The sequence below is a fragment of the Babylonia areolata genome, chromosome 12 (assembly GCF_041734735.1).
Source record: "Babylonia areolata isolate BAREFJ2019XMU chromosome 12, ASM4173473v1, whole genome shotgun sequence".
NCBI classification, from domain to species: Eukaryota; Metazoa; Mollusca; class Gastropoda; order Neogastropoda; family Buccinidae; genus Babylonia; species Babylonia areolata.
The window spans coordinates 41,832,036-41,855,512 of record NC_134887.1 but is presented as its reverse complement, the minus strand read 5'-3'; the positions used below and the strand labels follow the sequence as shown (position 1 = coordinate 41,855,512).

Here is a 23,477-nt window from a genome sequence, read left to right as displayed (position 1 = left end):
GTGTAAAACACATAAAAATACACAAAAATCACAGTCATTCAATATGTATAGAGACAAAAAACATAAAATGCTTAGATGTTGTTTTGTTTCCTTTTGAATAATCCGGCCCAAAATGGATGGAATATCATTATCAGAGGCATGTTTTAGATGTGTGTGCATGAATGGGACTGTTCTTGCACCTGACTTTCTTTTCAGCTGTTTTGTTGTTGTGGTTTTTATATTGTGTATTTTTTTCAGGTTCTGTGGAATTGATGTTTTGAGTTATCCAGTCCTAAAAAGGCCTTGTTTTGGCAAGGCTATATCAGTATATGCAACAAATATGAATATATTTTGTTTTAAATGTTAAGAGTAGATACATGCCTGAACAAATACTGATGTAGCTGAATGGTTTTCAGGTGTTTTACTCCATCAAAGGTGTGTACTACCAGGCGGACATTTCTGGAGAGACAGTCACCTGGATCGTCCCCCACAAGTTTGGCCATGAGGTGTGTTTCGTGCAGTCTGTTTGTCTGTCAGTCTGTCCGCCATGAGGTGTGTTTGATGCAGTCTGTTTGTCTGTCAGTCTGTCCGCCATGAGGTGTGTTTGATGCAGTCTGTTTGTCTGTCAGTCTGTCCGCCATGAGGTGTGTTTGATGCAGTCTGTTTGTCTGTCAGTCTGTCCGCCATGAGGTGTGTTTGATGCAGTGTTTTTCTCTGTCAGTCTGTCCGCCATGAGGTGTGTTTGATGCAGTCTGTTTCTCTGTCAGTCTGTCCGCCATGAGGTGTGTTTGATGCAGTCTGTTTGTCTGTCAGTCTGTCCGCCATGAGGTGTGTTTGATGCAGTCTGTTTGTCTGTCAGTCTGTCCGCCATGAGGTGTGTTTGATGCAGTCTGTTTGTCTGTCAGTCTGTCCACCATGAGGTGTGTTTGATGCAGTCTGTTTGTCTGTCAGTCTGTCCGCCATGAGGTGTGTTTGATGCAGTCTGTTTGTCTGTCAGTCTGTCCGCCATGAGGTGTGTTTGATGCAGTCTGTTTGTCTGTCAGTCTGTCCGCCATGAGGTGTGTTTGATGCAGTGTTTTTCTCTGTCAGTCTGTCCGCCATGAGGTGTGTTTGATGCAGTCTGTTTGTCTGTCAGTCTGTCCGCCATGAGGTGTGTTTGATGCAGTCTGTTTGTCTGTCAGTCTGTCCGCCATGAGGTGTGTTTGATGCAGTCTGTTTCTCTGTCAGTCTGTCCGCCATGAGGTGTGTTTGATGCAGTGTTTCTCTGTCAGTCTGTCCGCCATGAGGTGTGTTTGATGCAGTCTGTTTGTCTGTCAGTCTGTCCGCCATGAGGTGTGTTTGATGCAGTCTGTTTGTCTGTCAGTCTGTCCGCCATGAGGTGTGTTTGATGCAGTCTGTTTGTCTGTCAGTCTGTCCGCCATGAGGTGTGTTTGATGCAGTCTGTTTGTCTGTCAGTCTGTCCGCCATGAGGTGTGTTTGATGCAGTGTTTCTCTGTCAGTCTGTCCGCCATGAGGTGTGTTTGATGCAGTCTGTTTGTCTGTCAGTCTGTCCGCCATGAGGTGTGTTTGATGCAGTCTGTTTGTCTGTCAGTCTGTCCGCCATGAGGTGTGTTTGATGCAGTCTGTTTGTCTGTCAGTCTGTCCGCCATGAGGTGTGTTTGATGCAGTCTGTTTCTGTGTCAGTCTGTCCGCCATGAGGTGTGTTTGATGCAGTCTGTTTGTCTGTCAGTCTGTCCGCCATGAGGTGTGTTTGATGCAGTCTGTTTGTCTGTCAGTCTGTCCGCCATGAGGTGTGTTTGATGCAGTCTGTTTGTCTGTCAGTCTGTCCGCCATGAGGTGTGTTTGATGCAGTCTGTTTGTCTGTCAGTCTGTCCGCCATGAGGTGTGTTTGATGCAGTGTTTTTCTCTGTCAGTCTGTCCGCCATGAGGTGTGTTTGATGCAGTGTTTTTCTCTGTCAGTCTGTCCGCCATGAGGTGTGTTTGATGCAGTCTGTTTGTCTGTCAGTCTGTCCGCCATGAGGTGTGTTTGATGCAGTCTGTTTGTCTGTCAGTCTGTCCGCCATGAGGTGTGTTTGATGCAGTCTGTTTGTCTGTCAGTCTGTCCGCCATGAGGTGTGTTTGATGCAGTGTTTTTCTGTCAGTCTGTCCGCCATGAGGTGTGTTTGATGCAGTGTTTTTCTCTGTCAGTCTGTCCGCCATGAGGTGTGTTTGATGCAGTCTGTTTGTCTGTCAGTCTGTCCGCCATGAGGTGTGTTTGATGCAGTGTTTCTCTGTCAGTCTGTCCGCCATGAGGTGTGTTTGATGCAGTCTGTTTGTCTGTCAGTCTGTCCACCATGAGGTGTGTTTGATGCAGTGTTTTTCTCTGTCAGTCTGTCCGCCATGAGGTGTGTTTGATGCAGTCTGTTTGTCTGTCAGTCTGTCCGCCATGAGGTGTGTTTGATGCAGTCTGTTTGTCTGTCAGTCTGTCCGCCATGAGGTGTGTTTGATGCAGTGTTTTTCTGTCAGTCTGTCCGCCATGAGGTGTGTTTGATGCAGTGTTTTTCTCTGTCAGTCTGTCCGCCATGAGGTGTGTTTGATGCAGTGTTTTTCTCTGTCAGTCTGTCCGCCATGAGGTGTGTTTGATGCAGTCTGTTTGTCTGTCAGTCTGTCCACCATGAGGTGTGTTTGATGCAGTCTGTTTGTCTGTCAGTCTGTCCGCCATGAGGTGTGTTTGATGCAGTGTTTTTCTCTGTCAGTCTGTCCGCCATGAGGTGTGTTTGATGCAGTCTGTTTGTCTGTCAGTCTGTCCACCATGAGGTGTGTTTGATGCAGTCTGTTTGTCTGTCAGTCTGTCCGCCATGAGGTGTGTTTGATGCAGTCTGTTTGTCTGTCAGTCTGTCCGCCATGAGGTGTGTTTGATGCAGTCTGTTTGTCTGTCAGTCTGTCCGCCATGAGGTGTGTTTGATGCAGTGTTTCTCTGTCAGTCTGTCCGCCATGAGGTGTGTTTGATGCAGTCTGTTTGTCTGTCAGTCTGTCCGCCATGAGGTGTGTTTGATGCAGTCTGTTTGTCTGTCAGTCTGTCCGCCATGAGGTGTGTTTGATGCAGTCTGTTTGTCTGTCAGTCTGTCCACCATGAGGTGTGTTTGATGCAGTCTGTTTGTCTGTCAGTCTGTCCGCCATGAGGTGTGTTTGATGCAGTCTGTTTGTCTGTCAGTCTGTCCGCCATGAGGTGTGTTTGATGCAGTCTGTTTGTCTGTCAGTCTGTCCGCCATGAGGTGTGTTTGATGCAGTCTGTTTGTCTGTCAGTCTGTCCACCATGAGGTGTGTTTGATGCAGTCTGTTTGTCTGTCAGTCTGTCCACCATGAGGTGTGTTTGATGCAGTCTGTTTGTCTGTCAGTCTGTCCGCCATGAGGTGTGTTTGATGCAGTCTGTTTGTCTGTCAGTCTGTCCACCATGAGGTGTGTTTGATGCAGTCTGTTTGTCTGTCAGTCTGTCCACCATGAGGTGTGTTTGATGCAGTCTGTTTGTCTGTCAGTCTGTCCGCCATGAGGTGTGTTTGATGCAGTCTGTTTGTCTGTCAGTCTGTCCACCATGAGGTGTGTTTGATGCAGTCTGTTTGTCTGTCAGTCTGTCCGCCATGAGGTGTGTTTGATGCAGTCTGTTTGTCTGTCAGTCTGTCCGCCATGAGGTGTGTTTGATGCAGTCTGTTTGTCTGTCAGTCTGTCCGCCATGAGGTGTGTTTGATGCAGTCTGTTTGTCTGTCAGTCTGTCCACCATGAGGTGTGTTTGATGCAGTCTGTTTGTCTGTCAGTCTGTCCACCATGAGGTGTGTTTGATGCAGTCTGTTTGTCTGTCAGTCTGTCCGCCATGAGGTGTGTTTGATGCAGTGTTTCTCTGTCAGTCTGTCCGCCATGAGGTGTGTTTGATGCAGTCTGTTTGTCTGTCAGTCTGTCCGCCATGAGGTGTGTTTGATGCAGTCTGTTTGTCTGTCAGTCTGTCCGCCATGAGGTGTGTTTGATGCAGTCTGTTTGTCTGTCAGTCTGTCCGCCATGAGGTGTGTTTGATGCAGTCTGTTTGTCTGTCAGTCTGTCCGCCATGAGGTGTGTTTGATGCAGTGTTTCTCTGTCAGTCTGTCCGCCATGAGGTGTGTTTGATGCAGTCTGTTTGTCTGTCAGTCTGTCCGCCATGAGGTGTGTTTGATGCAGTCTGTTTGTCTGTCAGTCTGTCCGCCATGAGGTGTGTTTGATGCAGTCTGTTTGTCTGTCAGTCTGTCCGCCATGAGGTGTGTTTGATGCAGTCTGTTTCTCTGTCAGTCTGTCCGCCATGAGGTGTGTTTGATGCAGTCTGTTTGTCTGTCAGTCTGTCCGCCATGAGGTGTGTTTGATGCAGTCTGTTTGTCTGTCAGTCTGTCCGCCATGAGGTGTGTTTGATGCAGTCTGTTTGTCTGTCAGTCTGTCCGCCATGAGGTGTGTTTGATGCAGTCTGTTTGTCTGTCAGTCTGTCCGCCATGAGGTGTGTTTGATGCAGTGTTTTCTCTGTCAGTCTGTCCGCCATGAGGTGTGTTTGATGCAGTGTTTTTCTCTGTCAGTCTGTCCGCCATGAGGTGTGTTTGATGCAGTCTGTTTGTCTGTCAGTCTGTCCGCCATGAGGTGTGTTTGATGCAGTCTGTTTGTCTGTCAGTCTGTCCGCCATGAGGTGTGTTTGATGCAGTGTTTTTCTCTGTCAGTCTGTCCGCCATGAGGTGTGTTTGATGCAGTCTGTTTGTCTGTCAGTCTGTCCGCCATGAGGTGTGTTTGATGCAGTGTTTTCTCTGTCAGTCTGTCCGCCATGAGGTGTGTTTGATGCAGTCTGTTTGTCTGTCAGTCTGTCCGCCATGAGGTGTGTTTGATGCAGTCTGTTTGTCTGTCAGTCTGTCCGCCATGAGGTGTGTTTGATGCAGTCTGTTTGTCTGTCAGTCTGTCCGCCATGAGGTGTGTTTGATGCAGTCTGTTTGTCTGTCAGTCTGTCCGCCATGAGGTGTGTTTGATGCAGTCTGTTTGTCTGTCAGTCTGTCCGCCATGAGGTGTGTTTGATGCAGTCTGTTTGTCTGTCAGTCTGTCCGCCATGAGGTGTGTTTGATGCAGTCTGTTTGTCTGTCAGTCTGTCCGCCATGAGGTGTGTTTGATGCAGTCTGTTTGTCTGTCAGTCTGTCCGCCATGAGGTGTGTTTGATGCAGTCTGTTTGTCTGTCAGTCTGTCCGCCATGAGGTGTGTTTGATGCAGTCTGTTTGTCTGTCAGTCTGTCCGCCATGAGGTGTGTTTGATGCAGTCTGTTTGTCTGTCAGTCTGTCCGCCATGAGGTGTGTTTGATGCAGTCTGTTTGTCTGTCAGTCTGTCCGCCATGAGGTGTGTTTGATGCAGTCTGTTTGTCTGTCAGTCTGTCCGCCATGAGGTGTGTTTGATGCAGTCTGTTTGTCTGTCAGTCTGTCCGCCATGAGGTGTGTTTGATGCAGTCTGTTTGTCTGTCAGTCTGTCCGCCATGAGGTGTGTTTGATGCAGTCTGTTTGTCTGTCAGTCTGTCCGCCATGAGGTGTGTTTGATGCAGTCTGTTTGTCTGTCAGTCTGTCCGCCATGAGGTGTGTTTGATGCAGTCTGTTTGTCTGTCAGTCTGTCCGCCATGAGGTGTGTTTGATGCAGTCTGTTTGTCTGTCAGTCTGTCTGCCATGAGGTGTGTTTGATGCAGTGTTTCTCTGTCAGTCTGTCCGCCATGAGGTGTGTTTGATGCAGTCTGTTTGTCTGTCAGTCTGTCCGCCATGAGGTGTGTTTGATGCAGTGTTTTTCTCTGTCAGTCTGTCCGCCATGGGGTGTGTTTGATGCAGTGTTTGTCTGTCAGTCTGTCCGCCATGAGGTGTGTTTGATGCAGTGTTTCTCTGTCAGTCTGTCCGCCATGAGGTGTGTTTGATGCAGTGTTTCTCTGTCAGTCTGTCCGCCATGAGGTGTGTTTGATGCAGTCTGTTTGTCTGTCAGTCTGTCCGCCATGAGGTGTGTTTGATGCAGTCTGTTTGTCTGTCAGTCTGTCCGGCATGAGGTGTGTTTGATGCAGTCTGTTTGTCTGTCAGTCTGTCCGCCATGAGGTGTGTTTGATGCAGTCTGTTTGTCTGTCAGTCTGTCCACCATGAGGTGTGTTTGATGCAGTCTGTTTCTCTGTCAGTCTGTCCGCCATGAGGTGTGTTTGATGCAGTCTGTTTGTCTGTCAGTCTGTCCGCCATGAGGTGTGTTTGATGCAGTCTGTTTGTCTGTCAGTCTGTCCGCCTCACTGTCTGTGGGTCTGGTGTGTGCGTCTGTTTTGCTATGCTTGGTTTTCAGTTTGTGCTGTGTGTGTGTGTGTGTGTGTGTGTGTGTGTGTGACTATGTGGTATGGTGTGGTGAGGTGCATGGGTCACGTTTCCGTTGTTGTTGTTTGTGTGTGTGTGTGTGTGTGTGTGTGTGCGTGTGTGCAAGTGGATATAATCAGGTCTGGCTGACTGGTTCTTTGTTCCCCTTGAATGTAATCTGCAGACTATAATCATTAATGATAAAAAAGATTACTTTAAAAAAAAAAAAAAAGGTCACATTATGCCAGTGTTCGGTGTCCCAGTATGTTGTGTGTCCCTGTGTGTTGTGTGTCACAGTGTGTGTGTGTGGTGGTGTTGTTATGTTGTGTGTCACAGTGTGTGTGTTGTGTGGTGGTGCTGTTATGTTGTGTGTCACAGTGTGTTGTGTGGTGGTGCTGTTATGTTGTGTGTCACAGTGTGTTGTGTGGTGGTGCTGTTATGTTGTGTGTCACAGTGTGTGTGTTGTGTGGTGGTGTTGTTATGTTGTGTCACAGTGTGTTGTGTGGTGGTGCTGTTATGTTGTGTGTCACAGTGTGTGTGTTGTGTGGTGGTGTTGTTATGTTGTGTCACAGTGTGTTGTGTGGTGGTGCTGTTATGTTGTGTGTCACAGTGTGTGTGTTGTGTGGTGGTGTTGTTATGTTGTGTCACAGTGTGTTGTGTGGTGGTGCTGTTATGTTGTGTGTCACAGTGTGTTGTGTGGTGGTGTTGTTATGTTGTGTGTCACAGTGTGTTGTGTGGTGGTGTTGTTATGTTGTGTGTCACAGTGTGTTGTGTGGTGGTGTTGTTATGTTGTGTGTCACTGTGTGTGTTGTGTGGTGGTGTTGTTATGTTGTGTCACAGTGTGTTGTGTGGTGGTGCTGTTATGTTGTGTGTCACAGTGTGTTGTGTGACCCAGTGTGTTGTGTGACCCAGTGTGTTGTGTGACCCAGTGTGTTGTGTGACCCAGTGTGTTGTGTGACACAGTGTGTAGTGTGACCCAGTGTGTTGTGTGTCACAGTGTGCCATGCGGCGGTGACATTGCATCGTGTATCCCAGTGTGTAGTGTGGTGATAACTGTGGCGGTCCCTGTGTGTGTGCAGCACCCGACAGACGTGGACTACAAGATCATGTCCACCTTCATCCAGTTCTACACCACCATGCTGAAGTTCATCAACTTCAAGCTGTTCACCTCCATCAACCTCCACTACCCGCCCAAGGTCAGCCGCAGATCACTGCTCTTTCTTTCTCTTTTTGTTGTTGTTTTCCCCCCTCAGTGTCTGACTAAGCATGCTGGGTTATGCTGCTGGTCAGGCATCTACTTAGAATAGAATAGAATAGAATAGTATATGTCTTTATAACCAAGCGTACCGGGGTCACAAGGAATATTGGGGTGGGATAGTACAAACAAGGTAGGAACAGAAATCGAAAATCATACACAAACACATATACAGTAGAAATTAAGATACATACAAGTGCATATCAATACAAAAACTTGTGCATACTCACACATGCACACACTGCACACACACACACATATGCATGCACGCACACACACACACATACACTCTCTCTCTCTCTCTCTCCCTCTCTCTCTCTCTCTTACACACACACACACACACACACACGTTTGAACAGAAGCCGCATATTACATGTGGATGGGGCTGATAACTAGATCTTCAGGTGGATGGTTCTGCATTAGCAGATGTGGTGTAGCATACATGGATTCGTCCAAATGCAGTGACGCCTCCTTGAGTAACTGAGCTGAACTGAATCTACAAAGTTGCCAAATGGATAAGTGTTGACCCTTGTTACTGCAGTGCGCCCACTAAACATATTATATATATATATATATCATATGCCTGCTATGTGGAAGAGGACACTGCTGACCTGGCAGACTTATTTTGGAACACCATACTGTAATTTAAAAAAAAAAGAAGATTTTTTAACTTTACCATAATATTTGACATTTTAGGTTTGAAAATGCTATATGAATGTACTATGATCAGTAGTAATACATTATCACATTGCTATGATCAGTAGTAATACATTATCACATGACTATGATCAGTAGTAATACATTATCACATGACTATGATCAGTAGTAATACATTATCACATGACAGTGATCAGTAGTAATACATTATCACATGACAGTTATTTGTGCTTTTTTTGTTTTTTTTCTCCAGCTGGCGGTCAAACTGGATGAGGATGGGGACGAGGTCACAGCGACACGGGAAGAAAAACTGGAGGTATGTCAGTGTACAGGGTGAACGAGAGAACGTTTGTGTGTAGTGTCAAGTTCTTACGATTCATAGTGTGAATGAGAGAACGTTTATGTGTAGTGTTAAGTTCTTATGATGCATAGTGTGAACGAGAGAACGTTTATGTGTAGTGTTAAGTTCTTACGATGCATAGGGTGAATGAGAGAACGTTTATGTGTAGTGTTAAGTTCTTATGATGCATAGGGTGAACGAGAGAACGTTTATGTGTAGTGTTAAGTTCTTATGATGCATAGTGTGAATGAGAGAACAGTTGTGTGTAGTGTTAAGTTCTTATGATGCATAGGGTGAACGAGAGAACGTTTATGTGTAGTGTTAAGTTCTTATGATGCACAGTGTGAATGAGAGAACAGTTGTGTGTAGTGTTAGTTCTTATGATGCATAGTGTAAACGAGAGAATGTTTATGTGTAGTGTTAAGTTCTTATGATACATAGTGTGAATGAGTGAACATTTGTGTGTAGTGTTAAGTTCTTATGATACATAGTGTGAATGAGTGAACATTTATGTGTAGTGTTGAGAATTTATAACACAGAGTGTGAATGAGTGAACATTTATGTGTAGTGTTAAGTTCTTATGACACATAGTGTGAATGAGTGAACATTGATGTAGTGTTAAGAATTTATAACACAGAGTGTGAATGAGTGAACATTTATGTGTAGTGTTAAGTTCTTATGATACATAGTGTGAATGAGTGAACATTTATGTGTAGTGTTAAGTTCTTATGATACATAGTGTGAATGAGTGAACATTGATATGTAGTGTTGAGAATTTATAACACAGAGTGTGAATGAGTGAACATTGATGTAGTGTTAAGAATTTATAACACATAGTGTTAATGAGTGAACATTCATGTAGTGTTAAGAATTTATAACATGTAGTCTGAATGTGTTGATGCTGAGTCGATGCATTGATTGATGTTCGTATGGATTACATGTTCCTGTGTTGTGTTGATGTGGATTATGTGTACCTGTGTTGATGTTGAGTTGATGTGTTGGCATGGATGATGTGTTCATGTGGATGATGTGTTCCTGTATTGATGTTGAGTTGATTTTGTTGATGTTGACAGAAACTGGAGGCCCTGACACACACGCTTCTCAGTGCGGGGGGAGACGTGGTGGAGGAGGTGAGTGTGGTGTTTGTGTCCTGTGTTACCCTTCCTCCTTCCCTCCCTCACTTTTTCTTTCGTTCTTTTTTACACTCCTCCTTCTCTTACATCATCTTTTTCATCTGCTTTTTCAAGGACATGGTGGTGGGGGGCAGGGAGGGAGTGTATTTTGGAAAAAGATTTTATGGCCAGTCTTGAGACAGCTGAGTGCAACAAAAGAGGGAGCTCGTTTAAAATGTAAGGTACGGAGAGAAGAGAAAGAAGGTATATGGATCTGTGCGTGTGTGTGTGTGTGTGTGTGTGTGCGTGCGTGCGTGCGTGCATATGTGTGTGTGGAACTGACATTGACAGGTTTTCAGTTTCAGTTTCTCAAGGAATCCTCACTGCGTTCAGTCAAACTGATTGATTGATATGATACTTATATAAGTGCTTTACAAACACGGGGTCATTTGCACAACAGGCTGCCTACCTGGGTAGAGCCGACTGACTGCTGCCATTGGGCGCTCATCATTCGTTTCCTGTACCATTCAATAAGATTTCAGGCACGCACACATACACACTCAAACATTAACATCTAATGTTTTTGTTTATTTAACCCCGCCGTGTAGGCAGCCATACTCCATTTTCAGGGGTGTGCATGCTGGGTATGTTCTTGTTTCCATAACCTACCAAACGCTGACATGGATTTCAGGATCTTTAACGTGTGTTTTTGATCTTCTGCGTGTGTATACACACGAAGGGTGTTCAGGCACTGGCAGGTCTGCACATATGCTGACCAGGGAGATCGGAAAAATCTGCACCCTTTACCTACCAGGTACCACCTAGATTTGAACCCGGGACTCTCAGATTGAAAGTCCAACGCTTTAACCATTCGGCTATTGCGCCCGTAATCCATATATGCTACACCACACTTGCTAGGTAGTTGCCTGATCAGCAGCATAACTCAAACTCTTTGGAACCACTCAGTCAATCTCGCTCATTTTTTTCTTTATGTGAATGCAACGAGATTGTTGCATTTTGTCAGTAATTTTTATGAAATTGATTTTTATCTTCGCACAGTGCACCCCGCTTGAAGCAGTAACAGGCTGCCTTTTCCGTGAACAGCTGTCTTCCTCTTTGTCAGTGCTGTCAGTGTCAGTTGCATCATTTTGGGTTGAATTTTGAATCGGCACTACCGTCAAATTCTTCCCCTGAGTCACAGTCAGCAGTGAACTCAGAGTTTGGATTTTCATCCATAATATTTACAGTTTCAGCTAAGGGTACTGATGTGAAGCCAAAATTCTGTTAAAAGTATGAGGTAGAGTGTCCATAGCGAGTGTTGAGCGATCGCAGTTTAGCTTGCTTCATTTGCTGTCAAAACACGCTGTGAAAATAACATGTCTGGTTCAAAAACAAGGGCAGTAGAATATCGAGGCTGATGGTGAAGGACTTACCTTTCACCTTACGTAAACATTCTGACTTTGTGCGATTCAGGGCAGGGAAGAGCGTTATGGGAAGTCACTCTAATAGTTTTGTCGGCAGGCGTCGCCTTCAGTAGCAAACCCCTACTGTTGAATCATGTTGCGACGGGCGCCATAGCCGAATGGTTAAAGCGTTGGACTTTCAATCTGAGGGTCTCGGGTTCGAATCACAGTGACGGCGCCTGGTGGGTAAAGGGTGGAGATTTTTACGATCTCCCAGGTCAACATATGTGCAGACCTGCCAGTGCCTGAACCCCCTTCATGTGTATGCTCAAGCATAAGATCAAATACGCACGTTAAAGATCCTGTAATCCATGTCAGCGTTCGGTGGGTTATGGAAACAAGAACATACCCAGCATGCACATCCCCGAAAACGGAGTATGGCTGCCTACATGGCGGGGTAAAAACGGTCATACATGTAAAAAACCCACTCGCGTATATACGAGTAAACATGAGAGTTGAAGCCCACGAACGCAGAAGAAGAAGAAGAATCATGTTGCCTCAAGTGACATAAGTGTTAACCATTCTGCTGCCCTCCTCCCTGACAGGAGGCGGAGCCGGACCGGTTTGAGGACGGGGACAACCCCGACCAGGTGGACCAGGCGCGGGTACAGCTGCAGGAGTTGAGGGACCTGACCTCGCTCTTCGCCTCATGCAAGTTCTTCCTCAGTCGGGAGGTGCCTCGTGAGAGCTTCACCTTCATTATCAGGTGAGGGCGAGGGGCAGGGGGGTATGTGTGTGTGTGTCTGGTATTTGTTGTGTGTTGTGTGTGTGTTTCAGTGAGTGGGGTGTGTTTTTGTGCGTTGTGTGCGTTTTAGTGAGTGGGATGTGTGCGTGTGGTGTATGTATATCTGTTATGTTTTTTGTGAGTGGTGTTTTTTGTGTGTGTATACAGGTGTATGTGTGTGTGTGTGTGAGAGAGAGAGAGAGAGAGTGTGTACACATGATTTAATTACACATACTTACGATTTTGTGTATATGTGCATGTGCACATTTCTTTGTGTTTTGGGCATATGTCAAAAAAATATTAAAATTTCATGTGATCCTGCTGACTATTTGGTACAATGTACAAAGATTACACACACACTATAAATGCATATTTTATAACACTGGAATGGCATCCGTAGTTGTCATGTTCATCACCATGTATGTGTGTGAAGGGCGTTTGGGGGGCAGGTGTCATGGGACGAGACTGTGTGCGGTGGCGCCACCTACCAGGAAACGGATGAAGGAATCACCCATCAGATAGTGGACCGCCCAAAACTGACGTCACAGCACTTCAACAGGTGAGTGCAGGGACGAGCTGGTGCTCAGGTGGGGAGGAGCACACCCTGTCTGACTCCTGTGTATGGAGGGGGGGGTGGTGGGGGGTGGGACGGGGGTAGGTTGGGGTGGGAACAGGGGGAGGGATGGGGCAGAAGAGGTTCAGCTGTACGCAGGTTGTTACTGTGTTGATGTGATGGGGACTTCACAGGTGTTGATGTGAGCATGTTTTATTTGTGTTGATGGAGCACGACAGGTGTTGATGTGAACATGTTATATTTGTGTTGATGGAGCACGTCAGGTGTTGATGTGAACATGTTTTATTTGTGTTGATGGAGCACGTCAGGTGTTGATGTGAACATGTTATATTTGTGTTGATGGAGCACGTCAGGTGTTGATGTGAACATGTTATATTTGTGTTGATGGAGCACGACAGGTGTTGATGGGAACATGTTATATTTGTGTTGATGGAGCACGACAGGTGTTGATGTGAACATGTTATATTTGTGTTGATGGAGCACGTCAGGTGTTGATGTGAACATGTTATATTTGTGTTGATGGAGCACGTCAGGTGTTGATGTGAACATGTTATATTTGTGTTGATGGAGCACGTCAGGTGTTGACATGTTGTGACGCGTGCTGTGTCAGGTGTCTGTGTGTTGTAATGATTTGTTGTGGCTGTTGTTAACATGTTGTGTTGAGTGTTGGGGATGTTGTCAGTGTGTTGTGATGAGTATTGATATGTTATGACAGGTGTCAGTGAGTTGTGATGGGTGTTGATAAATTGTGACAGTTGTTAACATGTTGTAATTAGTCTTGATGTGTCATGGCGGGTGTCAGTATGTTGTAATGGGTGTTTTTGTGACAGTTGTTAACATGTTGTAACGAGTATTGATTTGTTATGGCAGGTGTCAATGTGTTATAATAGGTATCAATGTGCTGTGATATATGTCAGTGTGTTGTGCTGGGTGCTGATGTGTTGTAATGGGTGTTGGTGTGCAAAGACAGGTGTTGATGTGCTGTGACAGGTGTTGACGTACTGTTACAGGTGTAGATGTGTTGAAATGGGTGTTGATGTGCAAAGATGTCCTGTGACAAAAGTTGATGTGTTGAAAAAGGGTGCTGACTTGTAGCATGATGTCTATTGACATGCTGTGATAGGTGTCGACATGTAACACGCTTGTTGATGTGCTGTGTTGACATGTAACACAGTTTGTTGATGTGCTGTGACAGATGTTGGCACGTAACGCAATGTTTGTTGATGTGCTGTGTTGACATGTAACACAGTTTGTTGATGTGCTGTGACAGGTGTTGGCACGTAACGCAATGTTTGTTGATGTGCTGTGTTGACATGTAACACATTTTGTTGATGTGCTGTGACAGGTGTTGGCACGTAACGCAATGTTTGTTGATGTGCCGTGTTGACGTGTAACACACTATTTGTTGGCATGCTGTGACAGATATTGACACATAACACATTTATTGAGATGCTGTGTTGACGTGTAACACATTTGTTGACATTCTGAGACAGGTGTTGACATGCAACACAACATTTGTTGATGTGCTTTGTTGACGTTTAACACATTTGTTGACGCACTGTGTTGACATGAATGGGACATTTGTTTAAGTGCTGCGACAGTTGTTGACATGTAACACATTTGTTGACGTGCTGTTACAGTTGTTGACATGTAACACAGCGTTTGTTGATGTACTGTGTTGACATGTAACACAACATTTGTTGACTTGTGTTGACGTGTAACACGACGTTTGTTAACACGCTGTGACAGGTGTTGACACATAACACGTTTGTCAACGCCCTGTGTTGATGTGTAACACCATGTTTGTTGATATGTAACATGTTTGTTGAGGTGCCGTGTTGACATGTAGCACAATGTTTGTTGACATGTAACGCAGCGTCTTGTTGATGCGCCATGCTGACGTGTAACACGACGTCTTTTTGACGCTCTGTGGCAGGAGCTACGTGCAGCCCCAGTGGGTGCTGGACAGCGTGAACGCGCGGAGACGTCTGCCGGTCAAGGACTACGTGGTGGGGGCCGCGCTGCCCCCCCACCTGTCCCCCTTCGTTGAGGAGGAGGAGGGCGAGTACGTGCCTCCGGAGAAGCTGAAGCTGCTGAAGCGACTGCAGCAAGAGGAGGAAGGTAAAGGAAGGTTGTCATGCACGGGGCTTTGTTGGGCCGTGCCGTTACCTGTGCCGTGCCGTCCCCATCGTGGGAGACCGGGGAAATAGTCGTAGAGGCAAATTATTGAGAGTTGTTTTTTTTTTCTCCAGGGTTGTGAAAGTCGTAGGCAAGTTAACGAGAGAACCGTTTCCTGGGCTTGAAAAATTGATGAGAGAACCATTTCCATATCAGGAAAAGTTGTGGGCAAATTAATGATAGAATCCTTTCCATATCTTGAAAAAGTCAGGGACAAATTAATGAGAGAAACCTTTTCCTTGTCTGGAAAAGTCAAGGGCATATTAATGAGAGAACCATTTTTATTCCAGGGCTGGAAATGTCTTGGAGGGGTGGTGGGGGGGGGGCGGAATATGTTTTGCCCTTCTGGGTCTGGAAATGTGTTTGAATTTTGATAAAAGCCCTTGGCCGGTACCATTCAACAAAGAGTTTAATGCAATTAAAAAACAGAATCTTTTAATTTTTTTGGTAACTCTCGACCAGTACCTTGTAACAATGATTTCAATGTGTTTGTTTTTTTGATTGAAAAAACAACAGAAAGTGGTGAAAACTGATCATTGATTCTAGTCTCTTTTCTTCAGTCGTGCTGCAGATGAATTTTTCATTCAGTTTGTGTTTGGTTCGGAAAATGTTCATATGTAGGAGCCGCGGATGAAAAAAACATGTATGAACACCGCTGTGGATGTTGTCATGAGATCAGTGAACGTTGCCAGTGAGATGGATGAACATGAACGTGATCTGTTGTCACAGAGGTTGCCGCCGGGGATGAGAGTGATGAGGCCATCGAGGATGAAGAAGATGACGATGGTGGTGATGACGTTGAACAGTCAGAAGACGAAAGTGAAGAAGACACAGAAAGTAAGTTGTGTGTGTGTGGAACGGGGGTGGTGTGAATGTGTGTTGGGGTGGTGATATGTGAGAAGGGGTCGGAGTGTGTGTGTGTGTGTGTGTGCATTTGTGTGTAAGGGTGTGTGTGTGTGTGTGTGTGGTTGGGTAGCCGTGTGTGTAGGGTTGTGGGTGTGTGTATGGGCAGTGAAGTGTGTGTGTGTATATATATATATATATATATATATAGGGTTAGGAGTGTGTGTGTAAGGATAGCAGTGTTTTGTTGGGTTGTGTGTGTAGGGTTGTGTGGGTGTGTATGGGCAGTGAAGTGTGTGTATATATATATATATATATATATAGGGTTAGGAGTGGGTGTGTAAGGATAGCGGTGTGTGTGAAGGGGTGGCAAAGATGCGACAGGTCAGGGGAGGGGAATGTGTGTTGTTTGGTGTGTGTGTAAGGATACTGTGTTCAGGGGTGGTAGTGTGTGTAGGGGGGGGGGCGGGGAGGTGGCAGTGTGGGTGTAGGGATAGTGATCTACGCAAAGTGGGAAGCAGTGTGTGCTGGCATAATTACGCCGATGCTTCACCTCTCTAAGTGTAGACATGCTTGTGTGTGTGTGTGTGTGTGTGTATGTGACTGCCAGAAAAAGAGGGCGCTAGCCAGCGGGACAAAGGGGAGGTTACCTACTTCCGGAGGTTATCAGCCGTAGTACTTTCGTTTTCTCCGCATAGGCGGATAGTAGTTTGCACAGGACAGGAATGTCAGACCCCTGCCTGAGTCTGCACTAGTTGGGTCACGGTAAGTATGTTATTTAAACGTAATTTTAGATAGAAAATTTCCTTTTCTGATGTATATATCCCTCCCAAGAACTGGTGACTGTTGTGCTAAGTGGTGTGCTGTGGGTAACTTTTTTCCAGATGTGGTGGCAGCACCGGCAACAAAGAGAAAGAGGAAGCTGGACAAAGAGCCTGCTGTAGCCAACAAAAAGGCCAAGGTAGTACTACTTGAACTCCTTTGTTTTGATGAGTGTGTGTTTGATGTCATCCCTTTGTCTTCATGTAAGCGTTCGCTGCAACCACTTGGATGTGAATTATTATTGTATACCGTGATGGCACGTCACAGCTTTACTGATGTTGATGTGATGCCTTCCACGCACTGTTGGAAGTTTCCAGCTGGCTTGACATGTAAATCGTCAAACATCACAGACTGTCAGAAATTTGAGAGTGTACTCTATGTTGGTGAAACAGGACAAACTCTACAGAAAAGATTCTTAGGACATGCGTACATACAACATCAGACACTATCGTAGAATCAGCCGTACCGGTGTGGTGGTAGATCGGAGGTAGATCTACTGTCCAGTGGCTTCTAGCAGCCGTTCGTGTCCATGAGGTCGCAGCCAACAATGTCCCTGAGTTCTGATTGGCTGATATTCATCAAGGCTTGGTATACAACACTAAGGATGATTACTCTACAGCTATGACCTTAACACCTTGCAGGACTCTGACAGACTGACAAAAAAGAAAGGAAACATGAGTGTCAAAACTTTTTAGTGAGAGAGGACATGACATTACCGACATACGTTGCACAGTCGTCGAACATATCCACACACCCAGCACAACTGTCAGAAAGAGACGTGAGAATTCTGGAGCCGCCCACCATAGACCAGCTATGCCTGATGGACCGAATGTGTTTGACTAAAACATGGGATGGTGCCTTGATGTCTCATTGTCTTTTTCTGCACTTGCCTGGTTATGTGAAGCTTATGCTGTGGGTGTTCAACATGAAACAATTAGACATGAACAAACACGCAGCTGAGAGCACTGAAAGAGAGAGACATTATATGCCACAGAAAAACATGCCGTACTTCATTTTTTTCAAATAACATCATTCATCCTTGAAAAAAGAATAAGGACCAAAAATTTGGGTATTTGTGTTGTTGTATTATCACATTTTTGTGCGTGTGTACGTTTCTATTTCAAACAAGTTTGCAGCTGATGTAACATTGTGTTGTTTACCTGACAGCATGAGGTGGTGACGGAGGGGAAGAGGGAGGAGGTGGATGTCAAGAAGCAGTTGTCACGGCAACAGGCAGAAGAACAACGTCTGGCGGAGCTGATGATCCCCAAGAAACACCGACGTCTGTACCACAAGATTCAGCACAAGAAGAAGAAGATATCACAGGAGGTCGCTGCCCTGGGCTCTTTCACTCATGCATGCACACACACACACGTGCACACGCAGACACACATACATGCATACACACACACACACACATGCACACTCACACTCACACTCACACACACACACACATATACACACACATACACACACACATAAACACCATATTTATTGGTTTGTGTGCTTTGTGTCTTATAACCACTAAGGTTTCATGACATTTTTTTCTGTTCTATACACAATATATACACACATAACTACACACATGCTTCAAGACTTCAGACGTTACTATGTCCTCATGAAATAAGGAAAATGTCCTTGCAGGCATGTAAAAACACAAAATACAAGCACAGAGACATACCAGCAGGTGCCCTCAATCCCCCCCAGGTCCCCCCCCCCCTCACCCCTCCCACCTGCCCTTCCCCTCCTCTCCCTGTGTGCAGACATACAGCACACTTCCTACCGCACATGCACGCACACACACGTACTTGAAATCACTCCCCCCTCCCCCCCACCCCTACCCTGTCTCTCCTGCATACACACATTCTTCTGCACAACGTTATCACACCAGGTTACCGCTTGAAAAACAAAATGAAAAAAAAGCCCAAAACAATGTTAAAAAGACCAGTTCATTCAAGCTCACTCAGGCAAATTGAAGTCAATGTTAAAGGTCGATTAAAACATTAAATCTGTTCTAAACGAAAACATACCAAAAGTCACTAAAATGTACACTGAACAATACAGGCACATGCACATTAATACATTAATAGGCGCACACATATTTGCTCATGGAGAGAGGTTGAAGATGGTTTAATTGTATAGGCCTTGGCCCTGTACAAGTGGAGTAAACAATGTGTATTAAAAAAAAAAGAATAAAAAATGTGAATACATGGAGAGAGCGGGAACGAGGGAGAGAGAGAGAGCATTTAATTGCTTGACATGAAACAAAAAGTATCTGTAAAACTTCCACTTGGTGTACAATTTTTGATAGTGATGAAATCATATTAGGATCCATCAAAACTGTCACTGCAAAGCAGTAACTCTCGCACACCTACATCCAGTCCTGTTTTCTGTACAACACACATAAGTTGAACACGCATGTCAGTCTGCCCCTCCACACACTGACACACACATGTACACCATGCACTATTTCTTACACAGTTTTGAACTGCAGAACATCTGCATCAAATGTGTATGTGTACGCATGCAGAAGATCAAATACGCATGTCAGAGATCCTGTAATCCATGTCAGCATTTGGTTGGTGATGGAAACAAGAACATACCCAGCATGCATACCCCTGAAAACAGAGTATGGCTGCATGTATGGCGGGGTAAATAAACAAAATGGTCATACACATAAAATGTTACATATCTGTCAGAGTGTGTATGTGTGCGTACCTGAAATCTGATTGAATGACACTGAAAACAAATTATGAGTGGCTAAATGGCAGTTGTCAGTCGGCTCTACCCAGGTAGGCAGCCTGTTGTGCAAATAACCCCGAGTTTGTAATGCGCTTAGAGCTTGGTCTCTGACCGAGGATAGGTTCTCTGTAAGTATCCATATCATTTATCATTCATTCTTGTGGTGTGTGCAGGCTGAGAAGCTGAAGGAAAAGAGAGAGGCCATCGACAAAGCCAACAGAGTGCAGAAAAAGAAACAGAAACACAAGCCTGGCGTCACAGCCTGAACACCAGAATGAGGGACCGGGGGATATTGGACTTTTTTTTTCTTTTTTTTTTTTTTTCCTAAATCCAGGGAAAGATAGTTAGACTCTGTGTGTGTGTGTGTGTGTTTACATGTGTATGTGTGTGTTGTATATGTGCACATTGTGTGTGTGTGCATGTGTGTTTGTATGCTGAATATTTGCTTTGTGTGTGCATGTGTTTGATTGATACTTGATGTGAGAAAAGTATTTTAAAAAATCAGTTCATGGGATTGTCTTTTTTTTTTTTAAATAGTTTTTTGTTTTTGTTTGTTTTTTTACATTTTGGTGTGGGTGTAGATGGGCATCACAAGTTTTCAAGTTGAGGAGGGGTGGGGGACGGTCAGGAGGGTGTCATTTCTTTGAGGGCTTATTCACTGTTTAAGTCAGTGGCTGAATACCTACTGCCGCGTATGAAGTTGTGTAAAAGTCAGGTGTGAATGAAAACACCTTTATCACGCCTGTCAGTGACCGTGACGAGAAGTGGTGTGGCCGCAATGTACAGAACTGTTGTGGTAATAAACCATTGTTCATCAGTAGCGGTGAAAAACAAAAACCTTTCTTTCTGGTGGTAATGTTGGTATGTTCTCTGTGTGTGCATGTGTGTGCACACGTATGTGTGTGTGTGCGCATGCGCGTGCGTGTGTGTGTGTGTGTGTGTTACGCTGTCATTGCATGGTTTGGAGTGACTTGTTTTTGTATTGCTGAAAACTTTGAGGCCGGAGTCCAGGGACCACTTAATTAATCAGAGTACATGTTTTGGTATGGAAAAACAAAGTTAAATACAGCTGGGAAAAAAAATTGCCAAAATACTAATAATGAAATCTGAAAATACATACAGTGCATGTTTTGGTATGGAAAAACAAAGTTGAATACAGGTGGGGGAAAAATTGTCAAAATGCTGATAATGAAATCTGAAAATACAGAAGACTGAAGTACTCCCACCCATGTTATTGCATATGTGCATTATGTGTATACACACACACACACACACACACACACACACGTACATATACACAAACATGTCGCCCCAATGTAGACAATCCCTTGTTACAGCATCCCATAGAAACGTCAACATGAGCACATCTTTCAGAAAACATAACCAGCCCTGAACTGCGCAGTTCATTTGTTTCAAACTCTTCCCTCATCATTGAAGACTGCTGTCTTCCATTCTCTCATCATTGAAGACTGCTGTCTTCCATTCTCTCATCATTGAACACTGCTATCTTCCATTCCCTCATCATTGAAGACTGCTATCTTCCATTCTCTCATCATTGAACACTGCTATCTTCCATTCCCTCATCATTGAAGACTGCTATCTTCCATTCTCTCATCATTGAACACTGCTATCTTCCATTCCCTCATCATTGAAGACTGCTATCTTCCATTCTCTCATCATTGAATACTGCTATCTTCCATTCCCTCATCATTGAAGACTGCTATCTTCCATTCCCTCATCATTGAAGACTGCTATCTTCCATTCCCTCATCATTGAAGACTGCTATCTTCCATTCTCTCATCATTGAAGACTGCTGTCTTCCATTCTCTCATCATTGAAGACTGCTGTCTTCCATTCTTTTCTTTATTGTCATCATAACTGTGTATCATCATCATCATCATCATATTTTTTTTTTAATTTCTCTCATCCCAGCTGTTCACTTCCCTGTCACTAGCTTCCAAAGAATGTGTGGAACTGTGCAGTTTCTCTCTCACATGATTGTCAGAGTGAGTGACATGATCTCTCTCTCTCTCTCTCTCTCTCTCTTTCTCTCTCTATATATGTGTGTATAATGGTATGAACTTATACTGTGTTTATTTTGCGTCGTTAATGTCTATGAATCTGTTTTCATTGAATGGTTAAACTGTGGGGTTTTTTATGGCAGTATGTGCAGAGGTGAGGATGTGGAGGTGTGGGGGTGTATGTATGCGTCAGGAGAGCTCTGTGCATGTACGAGTGCATGTATACATATGTATGTTGGTGTGTGTGTGCATGCATGTGTGTGTGTTGTGTGTGTGAATGTGGTATTGTGGGAGTGACGGAAAAATCTAATGTGCATGTGGTTGTCAAGTCAAGATTTTATTTCATAATGGTAAATTGAATAAGGAACAATTGCTTTTTTTTTTTACATCAAGCCATAAATGAAAAAGAAAAAGAAAAAAAATACAAGAGAGAGAGAGAAGAAACAAGCAGATGAAAAGCAATTCACCCTATTCACCAATGTCTTGACGTAAAACAACAAAACAGTTATGATGATGAAGTAAATATAAAAGAAAACAAAGCTGTAAAACAATGCAACAAAGATTAAGAAAAAATAAGGCATAAAAACATAAAATGACAACAGTAAAATCAACATTTGTACAGTAAACTAAAACAAAAACAAATTCAGTATAAAAAACAACAACAAAGCTTAGATTTTTTTTTTAAATAAGAAAAGAGTGGTAATCCATGGAGTCCAGCCATGGGGACCCTGCCTCTCTGCCTGTGTGGGCGTCATGAAGCACTGCAGGCCAGGACTGTGGCACTGGGGGGAGGGGTGGGGCAGGAAAGGTGAGGGGGGAAGTGGGGAGGGGGGGGGACTGCAGGTTACCTGCAGGAGGCGGGGTTTATGAGATGTCAGGCCGCACCAGGGACCACCAGCATCCCACAGGAAACATGCAGCTGTGCCAACATGAGCAGGCAGCCATGTGTGACCGTATCCAGCATACCCTGTGCCTTGGGGCAGTTGAAGGGAGCCCATGACAGTACCCCAAGGCATAGAGCACACCAACAACCATGCATGACTGAATCCAATGTGCTCCCTGAGTAAGTTTACGAGAGATCAGGCCATGCCAGGGACCTGCACAGGAAGCACACTGGAAAACAGACTTACGTGGCTGTACGTATGTGCTCCGTGTGCTGAGTGAATTTATGAGATGTCAGGCCACTGAGTAACTCCAGCACACAGAGCACGCACAGGAATGGCCACACAGGACTGACTGACGTGTGCTCTGTGTCCGTGTGGAGGCTGATAGGATGCGGCCACGCCAACGGCCACACGAACTTAAAGCACACCACCCATGTTGGGTCCTGAAGTGCTGCAAGATGCACACATTTTGAGACAGACAGGAGACCCTTAAAGGCTGGCATCAATGGCCATTGACAGGTTGAAATGGTGTGTTTTGGTGCGGAAGAGGGGTGTGTGTGTGTGTGTGTGTGAGCTCAGATTTAGAAAAGGTGGGGAACAATAGTGTAGGTGGGGTTGGGGAAGCAATGATGGGTGTGGGAGAAACCCACCACTACCCCCCCCCCCCCCCCCCCCCCCCCCCCCCCCCGCATCCCCCTACTCCACCTTCATCATTGTTCCCCAGTCCCTCTGTAATTGACACACACACACACACACACACACACACACCCTCCTCCCCACCAAAACACACCAATACAACCCATCACCCCCCACCCCACCCAGCTTCTCCACTATAACATCCAACACAAACCACCAACCTTCAATCTCCGTCACTATCCACTGAGGATCCTGCAATGCCCTGCCTTCTGTCAGTTCACACCAATATTCCCCTCACAACCCCCCTCCCCCATGCATCCAACCCTTCTGCCTCTCATTCCCTTCACACACACACACACACATACACACACACACACATACACACACACACGCACAACTCATTAGATTCAGAATCCCCCATCCCCTCCCACAAACAGTGTCATGTCAATTTACATGTGTAAGTGCACGCTGGCTCTAACCACCCAACCTAATCCTCACTCAACAAATGCAGACACTCAATTAAAAATTCTTTCGCCATTCTTTGCACAGAAGACTTGCTCACTTGTAAATCGCTTGCAACTTCTCTAAGAGATTTGTGGGTCCCTGGCTTCTCCTCCTAGGATTGAATCAGTTCCTCAACACCGTCCTTGTTGTCCTCTGAACATGCAGTCTTGGGTCCCCTACTGCCAATTTTACATGCTACTGACCCTGTAGTGTGTATTTTAGTGATGTCTATTTACAGTAACATGACTCCACCCCTTGCCTGGAAATTCATCAGTTTACAATCCTTCTTCCACCCCAGCCTTTCTCCTTGAAACAGTTTTCAATGGTAACCTTACCACTTTCACGAAGGCATGGTTAATCCTTCCAAACTGAAACTTCGGACAGAACTGATTTTGGATACAGACGATAATT

The 23,477-nt window shown here is 45.1% G+C and overlaps 1 protein-coding gene across 1 annotated transcript in view; it reads left to right on the top strand.

Annotated features, from left to right (window-relative positions):
* Positions 1-19,847, top strand: part of LOC143288216 (pescadillo homolog) — a 28,193-nt gene extending 8,346 nt beyond the window's left edge. Inside the window, exons 7-17 of the mRNA XM_076596563.1 lie at positions 396-485; positions 7,391-7,507; positions 8,477-8,539; positions 9,637-9,693; positions 11,684-11,844; positions 12,296-12,421; positions 14,373-14,557; positions 15,344-15,451; positions 16,342-16,418; positions 17,447-17,608; positions 19,195-19,847. Of these exons, the coding sequence (XP_076452678.1) occupies positions 396-485; positions 7,391-7,507; positions 8,477-8,539; positions 9,637-9,693; positions 11,684-11,844; positions 12,296-12,421; positions 14,373-14,557; positions 15,344-15,451; positions 16,342-16,418; positions 17,447-17,608; positions 19,195-19,287 (1,239 nt within the window). The 3' untranslated portion in view covers positions 19,288-19,847. The remainder of the gene's footprint in view (positions 1-395; positions 486-7,390; positions 7,508-8,476; positions 8,540-9,636; positions 9,694-11,683; positions 11,845-12,295; positions 12,422-14,372; positions 14,558-15,343; positions 15,452-16,341; positions 16,419-17,446; positions 17,609-19,194) is intronic.
* Positions 19,848-23,477: the final 3,630 nt, after the last annotated feature.